General features: G+C 40.0%; 2 protein-coding genes across 2 annotated transcripts; one reads left to right on the top strand and one right to left on the bottom strand.

Moving 5' to 3' along the window:
* Positions 1–5,392: 5,392 nt before the first annotated feature.
* atf5a (activating transcription factor 5a) lies at positions 5,393–9,130 on the top strand. The gene is made up of 4 exons (XM_033979115.2): positions 5,393–5,578; positions 6,290–6,535; positions 6,815–7,994; positions 8,079–9,130. The coding sequence occupies exons 2-4, from the start codon at positions 6,394–6,396 to the stop codon at positions 8,263–8,265; spliced, it is 1,509 nt and encodes a 502-aa protein (XP_033835006.1). The 5' UTR covers positions 5,393–5,578; positions 6,290–6,393; the 3' UTR covers positions 8,266–9,130.
* A 359-nt stretch (positions 9,131–9,489) lies between these two features.
* stk36 (serine/threonine kinase 36 (fused homolog, Drosophila)) lies at positions 9,490–15,831 on the bottom strand. Its single transcript, XM_033977820.2, has 20 exons — positions 15,489–15,831; positions 15,271–15,411; positions 15,103–15,180; positions 14,887–15,017; positions 14,358–14,607; positions 14,168–14,261; positions 13,932–14,083; positions 13,709–13,854; positions 13,506–13,617; positions 13,177–13,302; positions 12,925–13,098; positions 12,760–12,851; positions 12,618–12,684; positions 12,417–12,524; positions 12,265–12,339; positions 12,077–12,194; positions 11,772–11,898; positions 11,455–11,635; positions 10,353–11,237; positions 9,490–10,074 (listed from the first exon to the last, which is right to left on the bottom strand). Exons 1-20 carry the CDS (start codon positions 15,570–15,572, stop codon positions 9,982–9,984), a joined length of 3,234 nt encoding a protein of 1,077 aa, XP_033833711.1. The 5' UTR covers positions 15,573–15,831; the 3' UTR covers positions 9,490–9,981.
* Positions 15,832–16,208: the final 377 nt, after the last annotated feature.

Below are 16,208 nucleotides of genomic sequence, written 5' to 3'. Positions count from 1 at the left end.
TACATCTACAAAATGCATGGGAGAAAATGCAAAGCAGGTGCATGCAATGGAGATGCAATTATTTTACTAAAATGTTTTAAGTTTAACAAAAACAGAGAATCACACTCTGGTGTTACTCTAGTTTAAAAATTCTATATCTACAGAAAAAAATTATGATAGAAATGGTTTACTAATGCAGATCAGTAAAGGTAATATTATAGACATGATTTCACCATTTCAATTTGAAATGAAAAATAAAATTCTACATAATATTGTATTTTTTTAATTTATTTTTTACTCAGAAAAGACACATATATTTTCAAAATTTCCAATATAATTTGTTCAATATTCAATCAGGACTATAAATTTCTCTGCAAAGACTGAAATTTCTTTTTCATTTTGGACTACTGATCCATTATTGGCAACATTTTTACCTGTATAACTTCAGCCGTAAGTTTTCCAGTGACATTTCTATATACACCTATTACTCTTTAATCAAAAAGCTTAAATGTGGTCCAGTGTTTAAGCCCACAGCAGCAGAGCCTCTGTCTCACTGACGGCTTCACCACTGTTTGTACAAGTCTGACCTTGGGAGAGATTTCATTGAGTAGCTCTGGGTCTGTCTCTTACGCAGCGGTCTGAATAATAAACACATCTTTAAGAGACTGGTGTGGGCTCATTATGGCTGTGATGGGCTTGAATGACACATAGTGTTATTGCAGATGAAATATTAACGAGCCTCTGCTGATATTTGCCCCCCTCTCACTTTCACGCGCTCACTCACTCCCCTGGACTTTCGTGCACAAATAAGACTGCAAATTAATATAACCGCACTTGAATTTGTCAGTATTAATAGGAGATATTAACCTTGTCTCAAAACAAGCCAGTCGGAAAATCTGATGTAATAAAGATATTGCTGCTCTCCGGGGGCAATTTGGGAGGAAGACCTGTCAAGACATCCCTACTTTAACTTGTGAAATTAATCATTTTCCATATCCACATTTGAATTCAGAGTAATTTAAGAGATTAAAAGAGAGAAAAAAACATACACCACACCATGCACGCATACAGATAGACAGATGTGTAGCAGATGAAAGCAGCGTGCGCTAAACCCATCCAAAACACCAATCAAAGTTTCCCTCTTAATGTTTAACGCTTTGAACAAATCGCTGTCTTAGGGGGGAGTGTTACATTACAGTCATAAAGTGGAGATATGGTATAGAATACATGAGTGATTCAAGTATAATAAAAGAAACATGTTTTTCTGAGTGCGTGGCAGTGGTAACAAGTGTATCACAAAAACATCCAGAGGGAGAATAAGTGTAACAGCAGCAGCAGCAGCACACTGACCTATAATGAGACCCCAACAGCACTGTCTGGAAAACACTTCTGACACTTTGCTGTGGTTTGCTCTGTGTACATTTAGATTTTGTTTTTCAAGTCCCTTTCAGATTGTGCTGTAAAAAATCAAAAATGCAAAAGAAAAAAATAATATGTATAGTGTGATTTTAATAAGACAGTTGCTTCTCAAGTGGGAGAAGAATGTGAATGTAGCTTGTATCTATGAGTTAAACAGGGGAGAAACGTACTTTACCTCACTCAAGTTGTCTTTTGCCTCATTGTTTTAGAGTGGACAGAAAGAGATAGAAGCACTACATGGAGCAATATACCTCAGGTCACTCCAGTAAAAAGTACTCACACTTTCCAGTCATTTTCTCAGACTCTTAGATTTTTGTCACACATTTGTAAAATAATTATTTCAATCAATCAGTGTATTAACTATATACTCCCTATAGTTTTATGAGGTTTGAGCTCTGTTACAACATTTTTGAAAACATTGTAGTTACATCATGTTAAGAGTCTGTCACAGTTTTGGGTGTGGGTCTCTTTCATTGATAATGCTCCTTAATTAATTATTATTTATGTTCACAAAATCAGTGTGAGATGTTTTAGAGAAATGACAGGGAAAAAAATTATCCTGTAAATGGCTCATGTGTGACTGCTGCTCACAAACAATAACAATGATCTGATAAACAATCTGCAGACAATTTAATGTAAAGGTTCAGTATGTAACTTTTGTAGCAGAGGGTCAGCCCCCTGCTGGTCTCCGTGGAGATGTTATTGCTTTGCCTAGAATGTTCCACACTACAGCATTGAACTAATACATCTTTTTATGTATTCAATTATAGATGTTTTTATTGTTTTAATGTCATGAAAAACAAGCAATCTGTGTTAGTGGTCACCTTTTCACAGATCTGACTTGTAACTTACTTCTGCTTCTCTCAGTGGAAATAAATATGTTCCACAGTATGGCATTAAACCTTCCAGGCAAAGCGATAACATCTGTCCGGACACAAACAGTGGCAGATCTCCAACCAGAAAAGTTACATCGTGCCTCTTTAAATGTAAGGAATGAAAGCTAAAATGGTGTCTTTAGTTTCTTACATCTAGCATCTGGTCCAGTTTGGTTTGTGGAGCTCAGAGGTGACAGACGGGGAGCCTCTGGGGTTTAATGACTTTGAGGCAAATGACACAGGCTGAGTGCTGAGAACCACACTGACAAACCACGTGGGACCTGCTTTAACTGTAGCACTTTGAAAAGCAACAACCGTGTCAACTTTAAGTGCGACACGGACAACATTTTGGATAAAAACAACAGACTAGGCAACATCACTTTTACTAAGGCCCAATTACAGTTGCCTGGTATGTAAAGTACTAGACACTCAAGTTACTCATGTTACTCTAAGTAACTGAGTATTTTTTTGGTAGCTATTTTTCCTTCACACTACAAATTTTCAGTAGTGTTTCCACCACTAAGAGCACTACCAAGGGCACAGTTTGAAGTCTCAGAGGAATGGTCAATTAAGCTTGAAGTCTTAGAGAAGACTTTATGCTAAATAAAGAAAACAAGTTACACTGCAAAACGTAAATAAAGTCAGTGCATCTTACTCATTTGTTTATAATGATATGAAGTTTCTGAATTAATGTTTTGTGGATTAAATGCTGTGATTATGCAAAACACAAGCATTTACAACCCCCCCCCCCTTGGAGAAGCCTCCATTCACAAGTTGTAACCAAAATCAGTGTTTTTCAATGTGTTCAAAGAGGGGCAAAAGTTGAGGACAATAAATAGTGAGGGAGATGATGATGATGAAATGATGGTGAAACGCTCACTAACGTGCCATACATGCACTTGGCATGCAGCATTGACTTTTCTGACTTCTTTTCCAATGCACATACTCCAACACTGGAATGGACAAGGATCCTAATGAGAGTAGATCAAATTAAAGGTGCGCTTAGATTAGAGGTATGGTTTTTAAGTGAATTTATACAAGGCTCTTTTTCATAGGGATCATGTAAAGGAAAGGTAAGGTCATTTTACACTAATGACTAATGGTAGAACTTCAATCACTAAAACAAAGAAGTGTTTGAATCTTTATGACTGTGATCATTTATAAGTACTGGGAGTCGAGTGCATAGACCTGAATTAACAGGTTCTTAACTATGAGCCAGAGGCAGAGCCTTGTCTAAATCATTTTTATAAAAATGGACAATGCAGTGTCCCTGTAAAATACTCTATAAAAGCTTACTCTTTTAAGGCCAGACAAAACAATTTTGCACTAACATTTTTTAAATAAGTTCATATCACAGTCTGTCCTTTTATGTCCATTTGTGGGATGCTACTGCACAACAGAGCTATCTTCAAAACCATATGACAAAGTAAATTGTAGTTTTTAACCAGGTTTCTTTGTCAGAGCCACTCCTTGGTTATACAGTATTTCATGATGCGCAAACAGGTAAACCTCAGCGGGCCAATTAAGACAGACAAAGAGCAGTCAGCAATTTCCTGAGAGACCTTCCGACTTTACCAGCATCCTCGCTCCAAACCAGTCTCTCCATTATGAACGCATTTATCGTGATTGCATCAGATTGCTTTTCTTCAACTCATATGTATTGTATACGCTGTTTATGTATGATGCCAGTCATTGATGCAGAACTCTGAAAATCTGTCATATCAAATGGTGTAACTGAACAAAGACACCAAATCAATGACATTGTGACATTAAGATCAACCAACAATTTACATTATAGCCCATAACCTCAGTAATTAAATTGAAATGGCATGCTTTATTATAGATTCGATTTTTATTATCAAAATGCAGTTTCTCTGTATTCTACTTTGCTAATGGTGCAGGGACATCAGTGTCTTAACAGCATGCTAATTCAGCAAATGTAACCACAGCCTATTTGTTTTGGTAAATTATCTTGTCTCAGACAGGCAACTCAGCAAATGAGAGAGAGAAGAGAGACTGTGCAGGGCGGGGCGAGGGAACTGAGGTAAGATGGAGAGAGACGGTAAAGAGCAGGAGGGAGGGAGAGATGCAAATCCCATGGCAACAGGAACCAGACAACATTCTAAAATAGAGCAGTGTCCGCTATTGCTATAGCAACAATAGAGCCATGTACTCACTAGGCACAGAAATAAGGACACAATATAATCAAGTAGTTTATATTACTTTCTTTTGATACACTATGTAATTTGTTTAATCACGTGTTCGAATATTGTAAGATGGTGATTACATAAATAATTATTAAATAAAATTTAAATTTTAATATGTCTTTAACTATAGAGATGCGCATAAACTATGGATTATTTTTGTTTATCAGACACTAAACTTAATTTGCTTTACAAGTTTTAGTTTTACACCAAAAAGAAAAAAAAAAGAAAGCCCTGAGCCCGGTTTGTTTACTTGAAACATGTGCACGGGCGGTGCCTCACAAAAAACCAAACCCACTGCCTGGTTTTCCTCGGCTACAGTAGACCAATCACATTACAGTCCGCACATGTCTAGACCAATGAGAATGCAGAAGAACATCACAACCAGCCAATCAGCGGCGCCCTGAGCTCCTGATGCAACGGAGAGGCAACTGGAACAGTTTGAGCAGAAAAACAAAGCGTGAGGCTGTGAATCAAACAGGGAGAACTAAACAATAGCCAAAGACTAGTAGCCTACAGGAAACATACAAGTCAGTCCATTTACAAGGTTTCCTTTGTGGAAGCTCAGAGTGCTTAGCCACTGTAGGCATGGCTATGGCCGACAGACGTTAGAGGTTATAGATTGTTCTAGGTTTATAGCCTATAAGCCACATAACACAAAATGGACAGATAAGGTGATGTTTAATCAAACTGGGATAGAATAAACAGCTTGTTGCATTTAAAACAAAACAAAATGTAACAAATCCAACAAAAAGCCAAAGTCACAGTGAGAAAATCGCCTCTGAGTTCTGCTTGTCCCAGCCAAAGGCGCGCGCCGGTGGGCGGTGCTCCGCGGCGTGTGGGCGGGGTTAACACTGCAGCAGCCTCATGCCGTGACGCAGTCGGTTGCTAGGTGTGAATGAACTGATGCTTTCTCACAATTAAACAGCCCTCCAGTTTTCAGGTCGACAACAACAAAGCAACAACTGAAGCCTCTGCTCTGCCCGGACGTCCCTGGCTACAATGGCTCTGTGAATTCTCAACGTGTTTGGACCGACTAACAAGTCGTGCTTTGCTTTTGCAACGCACCTTAAGTGCCCTACAGTTTTCCGCAAGAATGGAGTAAGTGACACTTTTCTCATTGTTTTACATGTTCTATATATGGCAGAAATGTTACTTTTATAATGGTATTGTAGCATTAGCAGTGTTTTTATTAGGCAGAGGTGATCGTTTATGGTCATTTTAAATCGATGTCACTGCATCCTTTGTTCGAATATTTATTTACCAATTTGTTTGTTATCTTTAGAAAGCTTTTCTAAATATATAATATATTTATAGGCACACGATCATAAATAAGCTTGTCATTTATTTATAACTTTGCGTGGTTATTATATTTCTAACAGCCTTTGTAATATTCAACCCTAACATCATTTACCACGTGACCCAGTTATAACAAAACTTAAGGTCAACGCTGATGAATCTAAAAAAGACCGTGAGATTACAAGTTACTGATCTCTGGTAATCCATATTGAGTAAGAGTCTTGGAGACAGTGAGTTAATCTAGTCCTTTTTATCAACAGTTGGGCCCATGACAACGTCACTGGGTCCCACGTGCTTTGGACGTCAAGTGTCTATTCCTGTGAGCCCAAAGGGTCCAGGGGAACAGCCTTTCTTTTACTGTTAGTGTGGACATCTATAGGGATTCAGCATTGTGCTATTCTGAATACACTAATACATCTTAAAATCCAGGGGACAGAATGGTTGATCAAAAGTTTTTTTGTCAGTTTTTCCCAGTTTTCTGTTTGTATTTAGCTTGTTTGTCTTCGCCTGCAGGTTTCACTATGCCTGCCGCATCCTGCTCTCTGTGGCCCATCTGTCAGACCCCGCTCACCTCCACCACTACAACCTCGATCTTGGACTGAACCAGACCAATCACCATGATGGCAACCTCGGCTCCTGTTTGGAAGAGTCTGCGTGTGTGCCTGGCAGACCCCCTCGCTCTCTCTCACCCACAGGCTAACCTCAGCCAATCACAGGGGTGCAGGGGGGAGGTGTCAGAGGAGACGCAGCACTTAATTGGTGAGTTGCAGCGGGTACGCTTTTTTATATTTTTCCTCATTTCAGGTGGGCTCGGCACTGCAGCACATTCGTCCCTCTTGAACAGTAAGTCGTAAACTAGCTACAATTAACGTTTCGACTAACGCAAACTTTATGAACGAAGTATTTCAAATTTTTCTTACATTTTTTAAAAGTTTGATTATTATTTTTTATTCGACTTCTAGTTGTCATTTTTGAGTGATTAGCTGTAGTGGATGCCAACTTCTGCACATTGTGAATGAGTTTTTTTATCCCGCTCAGGTGATGGTCTTACGGACTGGATGACAGAAGAAGTGGATTTCTCCTCGTACCTCCCACACCCTCCTTCCCCTCCCTCCTCCACCAATGCCTCCCTACCCCCCTCACCCCTTCACAATGATATTCAGGTGCCCTCGGACTTGGAGGTCATGACCTCTCTGCTGCAAGAAGAGCTCGCCCAGCTGGAGGACTACTTCCTGTCCGAACCACTGCCAGAAAAGGGGCCACGACTGGGAAAATGTGACAAAGGTCCGGTGCCGGCGGGTCCACAGGCGTTCAGTCAACTGCCATACGCATCATATCCAACGTCCAACCAACCGGAGACCAGCCCACTACTTGTTACCCTGGCAACTGGTGAACTGGACCTGCTGAGCATCTGTGGTGGGCCCCTCGGGCGATCCAAAATACCAAGACACGCCCCGTATAGCTGCAGTCGCCCCACTGGAAGTGGGAGAAAGCGAGTGGACGGGCTGCGGTTCAGTGACGGCTACGACACAAGTCTGTTAAGTTCCAAAGGCAGTAACTCAGGGAGCTCCGCGCTCACTTTGACAGGAAGTTACAGCTGTGCGGACGACGAACAACTGCTGGGGAAAAGCTACTGTCTGGGCAGCGCCGTTGAGGTCAGGCGATGTCAGGTCCTACCAAAAGAAGAAAAAAACTGCTGCTTCAGCCAAGATATTTTAGGAACGGCAAAGATCGTCAGTGGTGGATTTGGTTTTGGTGGACCAATTGAAGTCCCCCACAAAAAAGAAGATCTGCTGATGTACAGCATGAGAGAGGTGAGCGGAGGAACCGGCAGCAGCGAGGTGCTGAACACCATCAAGACGAGTGTGGAAGTGACCAAAGCCACAGTGTCATGGAAGAGTGAAGGCAGTGAGTGTTACCTCCCCACAACTCAGTCTGAGGCCTATCACAGCTTTTTAGGCAACATCAACGAGCAGGTCAAAGCCGAGAGCTTACAAATGGGCCAGCATGATCTGCACTGCGGCTTCCTTGAAGAGCAGAGCTCAGAGTGCTTTCTAATGTCCAGGGAGAGTGTGAACCTGGAGTCGTCAGGGCACAGACAGGCGTGCAGGCTGAAGGAGGACCACTGTCCGGTCAAATATGAGGTGGACATCATCCCAGTGGAAGGTGGGGAGCGCAAACAGAAAAAACGTGACCAGAACAAAACCGCTGCACACAGGTAAAATCGCCTTTTCTATAATCACTTTTTAATCACTCATGTAAGAAGAATATAATTTTGTAACATTATATGCTACCATTCTAGATACCGGCAGAGAAAGAGAGCAGAGCTGGATTCACTGGAGGAGCAGCTACACTGTTTGGAGGGGAGGAATCGTGAGCTGCGGGACAAGGCTGAATCTGTGGAGCGAGAGATCCAGTACGTCAAAGACCTGCTCATCGAAGTTTACAAGGCCCGCAGTCAGAGGCTCAAACAGGACACTACCGCCTAATGTGAAAAAGAGGAGCTGGAATTTCAGTTTTTATGATTGTTCAGATATGAATGTTCATTTTTCCTGATGGGTGGGGTAACTGCATGCTTTACTAATATTTGTTTTGTTTTTTTTAAAACAAGTCTATCCAATGCTTCCATCGCAATTGTACTCTTCAGATTTAATCCCTTCAGTCTGCACTGTGGCATTGAAATGCTTGAAATGACAATCATTTAAAATAGATCTTATGTGATTGAAGTTGGGTTATTTCTGAAGAATAATGTAACACAATACATACAGCAGGTATAGGATACTGAACCGCCTTATTCGAACTGATGTCAGCAATAGAAAATGTACTTTTAATTTTTCTCTGTAATTCACCCAGTATATTTTTGATCATCTAAAAACTGCGTTCTTTGTTCTAAGTAATAGTAGTAATCACTATCTTGTCTTGAGAAGCATATTAAGATTAAATTTGTAAAACCAGTCATTATGTGAATTTTTTTTTTTTTTTTTATTCTCTTGTGAAAGCTTCCTAAATATACAAAGAACATTGTGGTTTATCTATTTCTTTCTTTTACATTCTTGTAGTATTTTCACTTATAAGATTTTTAAGTTTCACATAACATTACATTTTATTGTGTTATAATTATTTTTTTATTTTTTTTATTTTAGTGTCCCAAAAAATTGCAATCTGGTACAAGTTGTCTATTGGCTTTTATTACTCAGGCTCAAGCTCAATCTTACAAATGTTTTCAAAAATGGAAAACATTTGTATAGCTAAAATATTCTAAGTGATCAAATACTTTATTGCAGCGGCATTAGCCACTTAATATGAGTTTTTAAATGTGCTTTTTTTTTTTTTTTCATAACATTGTCTTTTTTAAGATGGAAACTTTTCTGCACTGCTAATTTAGGCAATATGATCTAAGGCCTGATATGGCTGATCTGCACTAACTTGTAACTACTGTTTGTTCAGGGAGTGGAATGTGTTGCTTTTACTTTGTTTAAAATAATGTTACTTTTTCATGAAATGTTTGTCTTCTGGAAGGTCTGTGAACCCTCGTCCATGCTGCATTATGCAAATGCGACGTGCCATGTTCAACGCACATCAACTAACGACAATCTGAGGAAGTAACGCTGACTCATGGACACTTGGTCTCTTTTTAGTCTTTTACTCCCTGCGGTGTACTATCAGCTTTGACTGTCCAATACCAAAAATAACGCCAGACAACCTGCTGACAGCGCGTAAAGACGCTATGTTTTAGTCATGAACATGTTTATTGTGTTTGTAATAGTTTCAAAATAAAGTGTCCTCTGCTTAACCTCATTTGTTATACAGCAGTTATTTCGGGAAAAAGCTTTTAGTGTCTCCCAGTTTTCAAGAGGTCAAATTTCCATTTGTCAAAGTAACAGAGGCCGGATGCGCTCTGCTCCGGCCGCCACGTGCGGCCCGCGCGCACTGCGTTGATGCACGCGGCGCTGATGCGCGCGGCCCTTCAAACTCAGAAAATAGAATAACAACAGAATAATAACAATGGAATAACAATTATGGAATTAAAATGATCCACGACCCGCTCGATTTTTGAATGAAATCGTAAATTTTAGTATTTGATATTTGAGTCGGGCAGAAGTCGGTCGCAACTTTCTTTTAGAGAAAAAAAAGTACAAAACACACAATGCAATAACTACAACTAAATGTTCGTATCCAATGCAGGCCAGACAAACATGAACCTCTCACAGGTGTCCAATGAGCTGCTCATAGTGGCTTTGTGGAAACGCACGTGAAGCCTGCAAAAGTTTTCTTTTGGCATCGAGAGACATCAGCGCCTGAGAAAATAAAACACATTTTTATTATTATTATTATTATTATTATTATTATTATTATTATCATCATCATCATCATCAAGTGGTGTACATATAGGCTAACAGTAAAATGTGTTTAAAAGGTGTATTTACAAGTAATAGACACACATGTAGTCTAGCTTTTAAGAATAAAGTTTACATTTTAATACAAGTTACAATTTTATTGTAAATATATTTTTAAAAATTGTACATTTTAATAACAAATTTGAGTGGCATTTTTAAAGCTCTAAATTCCCACAAACCTGACGGATTGGCTCCTGCTGGCTGAACATACAGAGGGAGGATATGGCGGCTTGTCTCACTGTGTGATGGGAGTCCATACATGCAGCTCTAAGCAGTGCACTGGACACGTCCTCCTCCAGCACCCACTGCACAGCCCCCTCCAGTTTCACCAGGTTCCCCAGTGCCACGCAGCAGTGATGGCGGCTCTTAGTGTCCGGGTCCAACAGAGTGGCCCCCAGCAGAGCTGTGCAGCTCCTCATGGCCTCAGTCCAGTTTTCCTCATCCTCCTGTTCCGCCAGTGGGACACACTCTGCTTGTTGGTTTGATTTGGTTTTGCTATTTTCTTTGGTCCAAAGACCAAACCCCTTTTTATTGCTGGACTCACTGCTTTTATACCCTGCCTCAGCCAGTCCTCCCAACCAGCTCCCGACTGCCCTGCAGGCCATACGCCGAACAGACATGCTAGGATCACGAAGGCAGTGAATAAATTGAAAAATTACAGATTTCATAATAGACAATGCATTGGTGTTGGATGTCTGCATATTTGCCAATAGTCTGCAAGTAGCTTCTCTGACTTGTTCTTGAGTGTGTGTCAGTGCTCGGCACAAGACTGAAACTTCCAGGTGAAGCTGTGGGGAACATTGGGCAACTTGGGACAGAACAGTGAGCAGCTCCACAGCAGCCTCCCACAGGACGTCCGACTGCATCAGATCTGAGAGCAGAGACATGGCGGTTCTGTCTCTAGTATCCGTGGAGACAGAGAGGCGGTTGTCCCGGTATGGTATAAAGAAATTACCAGCACTATTTCCGAGGCAAGAGAGCGAGCGCTCAGGGTCACACAGCAGCAGACGGCTCAGCAGCGAAAGAGGCAGCTCTAATAATGAAGGGGTAAGTGTTTGAATCACCTGCCAAGACATAAAAACATAAAAACATCACCCCAACACCTGGCCGAACATCAAACAGCATAGAACAAATAACATGCAATCTGTGCTGAAATACCAAACATATTAATGTGTACACAATGTCTTGCTGCAAGAGTCATCTCGGGTTGCATCAGACGAAGATGTGTTTACTACAGTAGTGAGACAGAGGTCTTTATTAGGAGTATGATGAGGTCCTAACCTGTAAAAGGCCTGCAATAACACTACTGCTGACATACAAGTCAAGAATCCTGGACATGGTGAGAGCAGGAACGTCCAGAGCAAATGGGAAACACAACAAGTGGCAGCTCAACACAGACAAGCTGTCAAGACTCCAATCAGTCTCCAGTCTATGCGGGCAGTCCTCCACAAACAAGCCCAAACTGAAAAAGATCACAAATGTCATTGTTAGTGGCAGGGCGCATTGGTCTGTAATGACAGTTGATAATGAACACACAAAAAGCAAAAGTAAATGCAACAGACTGGGAAATATATAAATGAATGAATCAAAACACAAACCAATCAGGCTTAAGCAGCAGAGCCAGTGTGCACACGCATTTAGATGAGGTGTCACTAAACACAGGAATGCATGAGTTTGGATCTTGTATGAAGACCAACAGTGCCAAAGACAAAAAGGAATATATGCCTGTCATGAATACAGAATACAATTAGAACAACAGTACCACACTTTGAAAAAATTAGACTTACTAAATATACAGAAAGTAAACAACTCACAACTACCTGCCTGATTAGTACATACATGTTTACCAGTCTGCATTGGAGGACTGGTGACATAGCTCAATTGAAAATTTTAACACATTTACCATTTGCTGAATAGTGATCTGTGGATGGTGGGGTTCTTCCAAGTGAGACACCAACACTTATCCATAAATCCAGAAACAAATCAGGGTCTAAACGCAAAGACCCCTGTCCACTGTCACACTGAAAATACGAATAGTGTTGTTGTTTTATTCATTAACCATCACCAATGTCTTTTGTATTGTATTCCGACCTCTGAGAGAGTGTGAAGGAATAAAGCCAGGATTCCATCGAACATTCCCCATCCCGCTGGTAAGGGAATGAGGTCCTAATAGAAAAAAAAACAACAACAATCAAATTTTGCAAACAAGTGCCTACTCATACTCAAACACACAATATTTATACCTCATTCATTTCCCAAAGGTCGCGCAACAATGAAATCAGAGTGTCCACATCAGCATCCACAGTTACACCATGTTGTATAAAGATAGCCAACACAGAGGCTGCAAGAGGCTAATAACAGGATATAGATTTATTTATTTTTTTACATTTTTAGTGTTATTTATTATTTCAGTTTTAATCTTGAAATATTGTTTAAGTGCTTACTGCCAATGTCCTCAACTTTGGTTGATTAAGAACTGTGATAAACATCTTTGAGTGGTCTTCTAATTGGCTGCAAAATAAATGATTAGTTGAGCAACAGAAATACACACATTCAAATGAAAACATCAAAAAGTAATTATTAAACCTATATTCTTCTTCTGCCCAATCACAGTGCCTGCCCCAAAAGATCAGGAGCAGATCAAACATTTCACCAAGTGCAGGAATAGACCATGGAAGCTGGTGCAGAAATGTTCATTAATATAAAGTATCTGTATATTTTACAAATGTCATACAAACGTCAACCAGTTACCTTAGCAATATTTGGGTTTTCAACTATGGCATAGATTAAGTCAAAGAGTGAATAGGGCAGCCCGATTTGTAAACAGAGGTCATAGGTGTCTTTCTGATCAGAGTGGATCAGACTGTTTAAGAGCTTCAGTGGCTGATGGATCTCTAATGGTTCTATGACGGTTCCGCTTTTGAGCTGCAAAAATAAAACCAAATTAACATTCATCTGAAGAACTGTGCCAATTTATTTTTGTTTAACACATGCATTACGTACCTGAGTTTTAAATGCAAGAAATGTTGATTTAACTCTTGGGATGAGGTCATTATGCCTAAGCACTTCAAGTCTGCATTGGCCTACATCTGAGAGGAGTTTTTCCCAAAGGTCCTCAGCATCCGGTTTCTAAAGAAAATAAAGGTTTTGTTGGAATGTCTGGCCAAATGTCCTATATCTATATAAAACAATTATTTTTAAACTATATTTTTATTTGCTGCTGCCGCTTGGCCAGGACTGCCTTGAAAAAGAGGTTTTTAATCTCAATGGGACCTTAATGGTTAAATAAAGGTTAAATAAAATAAAAAAAAAAAACATAAGATCACCCTCACCCTAAACTGTGCATGCAAAGAGGGTCTTCTTTCTTCAAAGCACCTCTGAACTGACTGTGGACTGCTCTCTACAGAGGGGAACTCCTGTGCATAGTCTCTGCTGATTTGACTCCTGTAAAATAAGTCACTTTAAATTAATCTTTGGTTTTATTATTGTATATACACTTTTAGTACGCAACTCAATTACTTTGTACTCAACAAACCTGTATTTAGATTTCTGGTGGCCACCAACTTGTGAATTAGTGTTGGATGTTTTTAAATCTTTTTCTAGAGGTGGTAGCTTTGTCTGTCTAAAGGTAGACTGTTTGACTGCTGTCTTGGAGTGACCACATTTGTTTTGTATTTCTTTCTATTAAGGTCAAAGGCACAGATTAAACATCAAATAGACTATGTAAACATATGGAACATAGATTTGGAATCACTAACTTTCTCCTTTGTTTTTTCACAGGCTTTTTGCAATAATCTACTCTCCCCTGTCACCCGCGGTGTCTTCAATGCGACCTGCTGAAGTTTCAGTGCCACCATATCAGGACTAGGCATTTCTGTCAGGGGGTTGAACACAGTTGAGTCTGAAAAAACTGGCAAAATGTAGAGAAATTAATAACAGACAAAAACACATACTGTAACAACATGAATGTTTAATTTTATGCCAAAATATGTACCTTGAACACCATCTTCTACAAATGGGTGATGCAAAAGATCAGGCCATGAAAGTCGCTTCTGGGGGTCTTTTGTCAACAATCCTTTCAGGAAACTCTAAATCATCAACAATCAACAAAAAAAATCATAAAATAATTGACGATTGTACCACGTTATCTATTTTCTATTTTTGGACATCACAGGTTTCTTTACCATGCAGTTGTCGCTCATTGTTGGTGGCCATTTGACTGGGTCTCTTACTATCATCTGCACCAGGTGAAATATGGAGTTAGTGTAGAATGGGGGCACCCCCGTGTGGAGCTCATAAAGAATGCAGCCTAGGGACCAGAGATCAGCAGTGTGGTCATAGGGCATCTCCCCCACAAGCTCTGGAGACATGTACAGTGGTGTGCCTTTGATTGAAGTCAGCACCAGAGTGGACACGCTCATGGCCCTGGCAAACCTGCACAGACAGAATCTATCATCACTCTTGATATGAAGCACGGGCAATGTGAACACATCGTGAACACATCGTGAACATATCGTGAACATATCGTGAACATATCGTGAACACATCATGAACACATCGTGAACATATCGTGAACACATCATGAACACATCATGAACACAATGTCAGCACAATGTGAACACATCGTGAAGACATTGTGAAGACATTGTGAACACAATGTGAACACAATGTGAACACAATGTGAACACAATTCTACAAATATAATTTACTTACCCAAAATCACAGAGCTTCACCACTCCACTTTTCCCAAGCAGGATGTTTTGAGGTTTCATGTCACGATGAAGAATGCGATGGGAATGCAAATAATAAAGAGCTGAAACCAACTGGCAGGCTATCTCTCTGACCTAGTGAAAAAGAGAAGTAGTTATAACTGTTGTATTGTATTGTTGTATTGTTATGCCAAGAAAATCATAGAAGAAAATGAAATACCTGACATTCTGGTAAACTGCCATCATCTTCAAGGATCTGAAACAGTTGTCCCTCAGCATATTCAGTCACAACTACTACCTATTACATGATAAACGATTATTATCCACATTTTTCTCTTCCTCCCAGCATTTAATTTTTGTTGTTGCACTTAAGAATTGTGTAAGCTACCTCTGTGGCTGTCTCAAAGCTGTCAAAAAGCTGAACAATATTTGGATGTTGAAGATCCCTCATAATCTCTATTTCTCTTTTCAGATTTCTTAGCTCCTTTTCAGAACGGCCCACTTTAGGCATGAACTTTAGGGCCACGACCTGCAGGATACACGTGCAAGAACAAACAGACGACAAACACATGACAAATAGAGGACATGGCTAATAAGAAAACTTACTTGTCCACTGTATTTCTTTCTTCCTTTGTAAACGCGGCCATATGAGCCCTCTCCAGCGAGCTCCAAAACGTGGTACGAGTCCATCCTGACGCCAACGGCAACGAAACACTAACAGCTACAAACAGGTTGACTTAACGCTAGCCACAGGTGATGCCATAAACTGTATAAGTCCGAATAAACAGAAATGAACACAGCAGTATCGTTTAGGCATGAGCTGTTTGAGCAGGTTAGTTTCTTGTTAGTTTCTTATTAGTTTCTTGTTAGTTTTTGTTAGTTTCTTGTTAGGTTTTGTTAGTTTCTTGTGGCTCTTCTTCAGTCTAAGTTGTCTGAGTTTTGGAGATGTGGAGCGCGGCGAAGTGCCACTGTCTAAAGTTACAAAACACCGTGTAACGTTTGATTATACATGACTATATAAATTGTGTGTGTGTTATGAAAAGTTACTTTGGTCGTAAAATAATTCACAAATATTATGTTTCAGTGTAGTTTATAAACGTGTTGTTTAAAGTTACTCGGGCATTTTTATGGACACCTCAGAAATGGGGTCCTTAGGATAGCAACCTGTGCTGCGTCCATAGCAACCAGCTTCAAACAAAAGAAGCTGGTGCTGTGTATTTATCCTTAAGTGTAAAGACACCAAAGTATTTTCATTTTGGCACAACACGCTCACATTCTAACCGTGCTATTGATGATATAGTCTGTGTTCAGCAGCAGCTCTGTACA

Source organism: Periophthalmus magnuspinnatus, chromosome 14, assembly GCF_009829125.3.
Source record: "Periophthalmus magnuspinnatus isolate fPerMag1 chromosome 14, fPerMag1.2.pri, whole genome shotgun sequence".
Taxonomy (NCBI): domain Eukaryota; kingdom Metazoa; phylum Chordata; class Actinopteri; order Gobiiformes; family Gobiidae; genus Periophthalmus; species Periophthalmus magnuspinnatus.
Note: the sequence above shows the minus strand (reverse complement) of the source record. Positions and strands in the feature narration are given on the sequence as shown.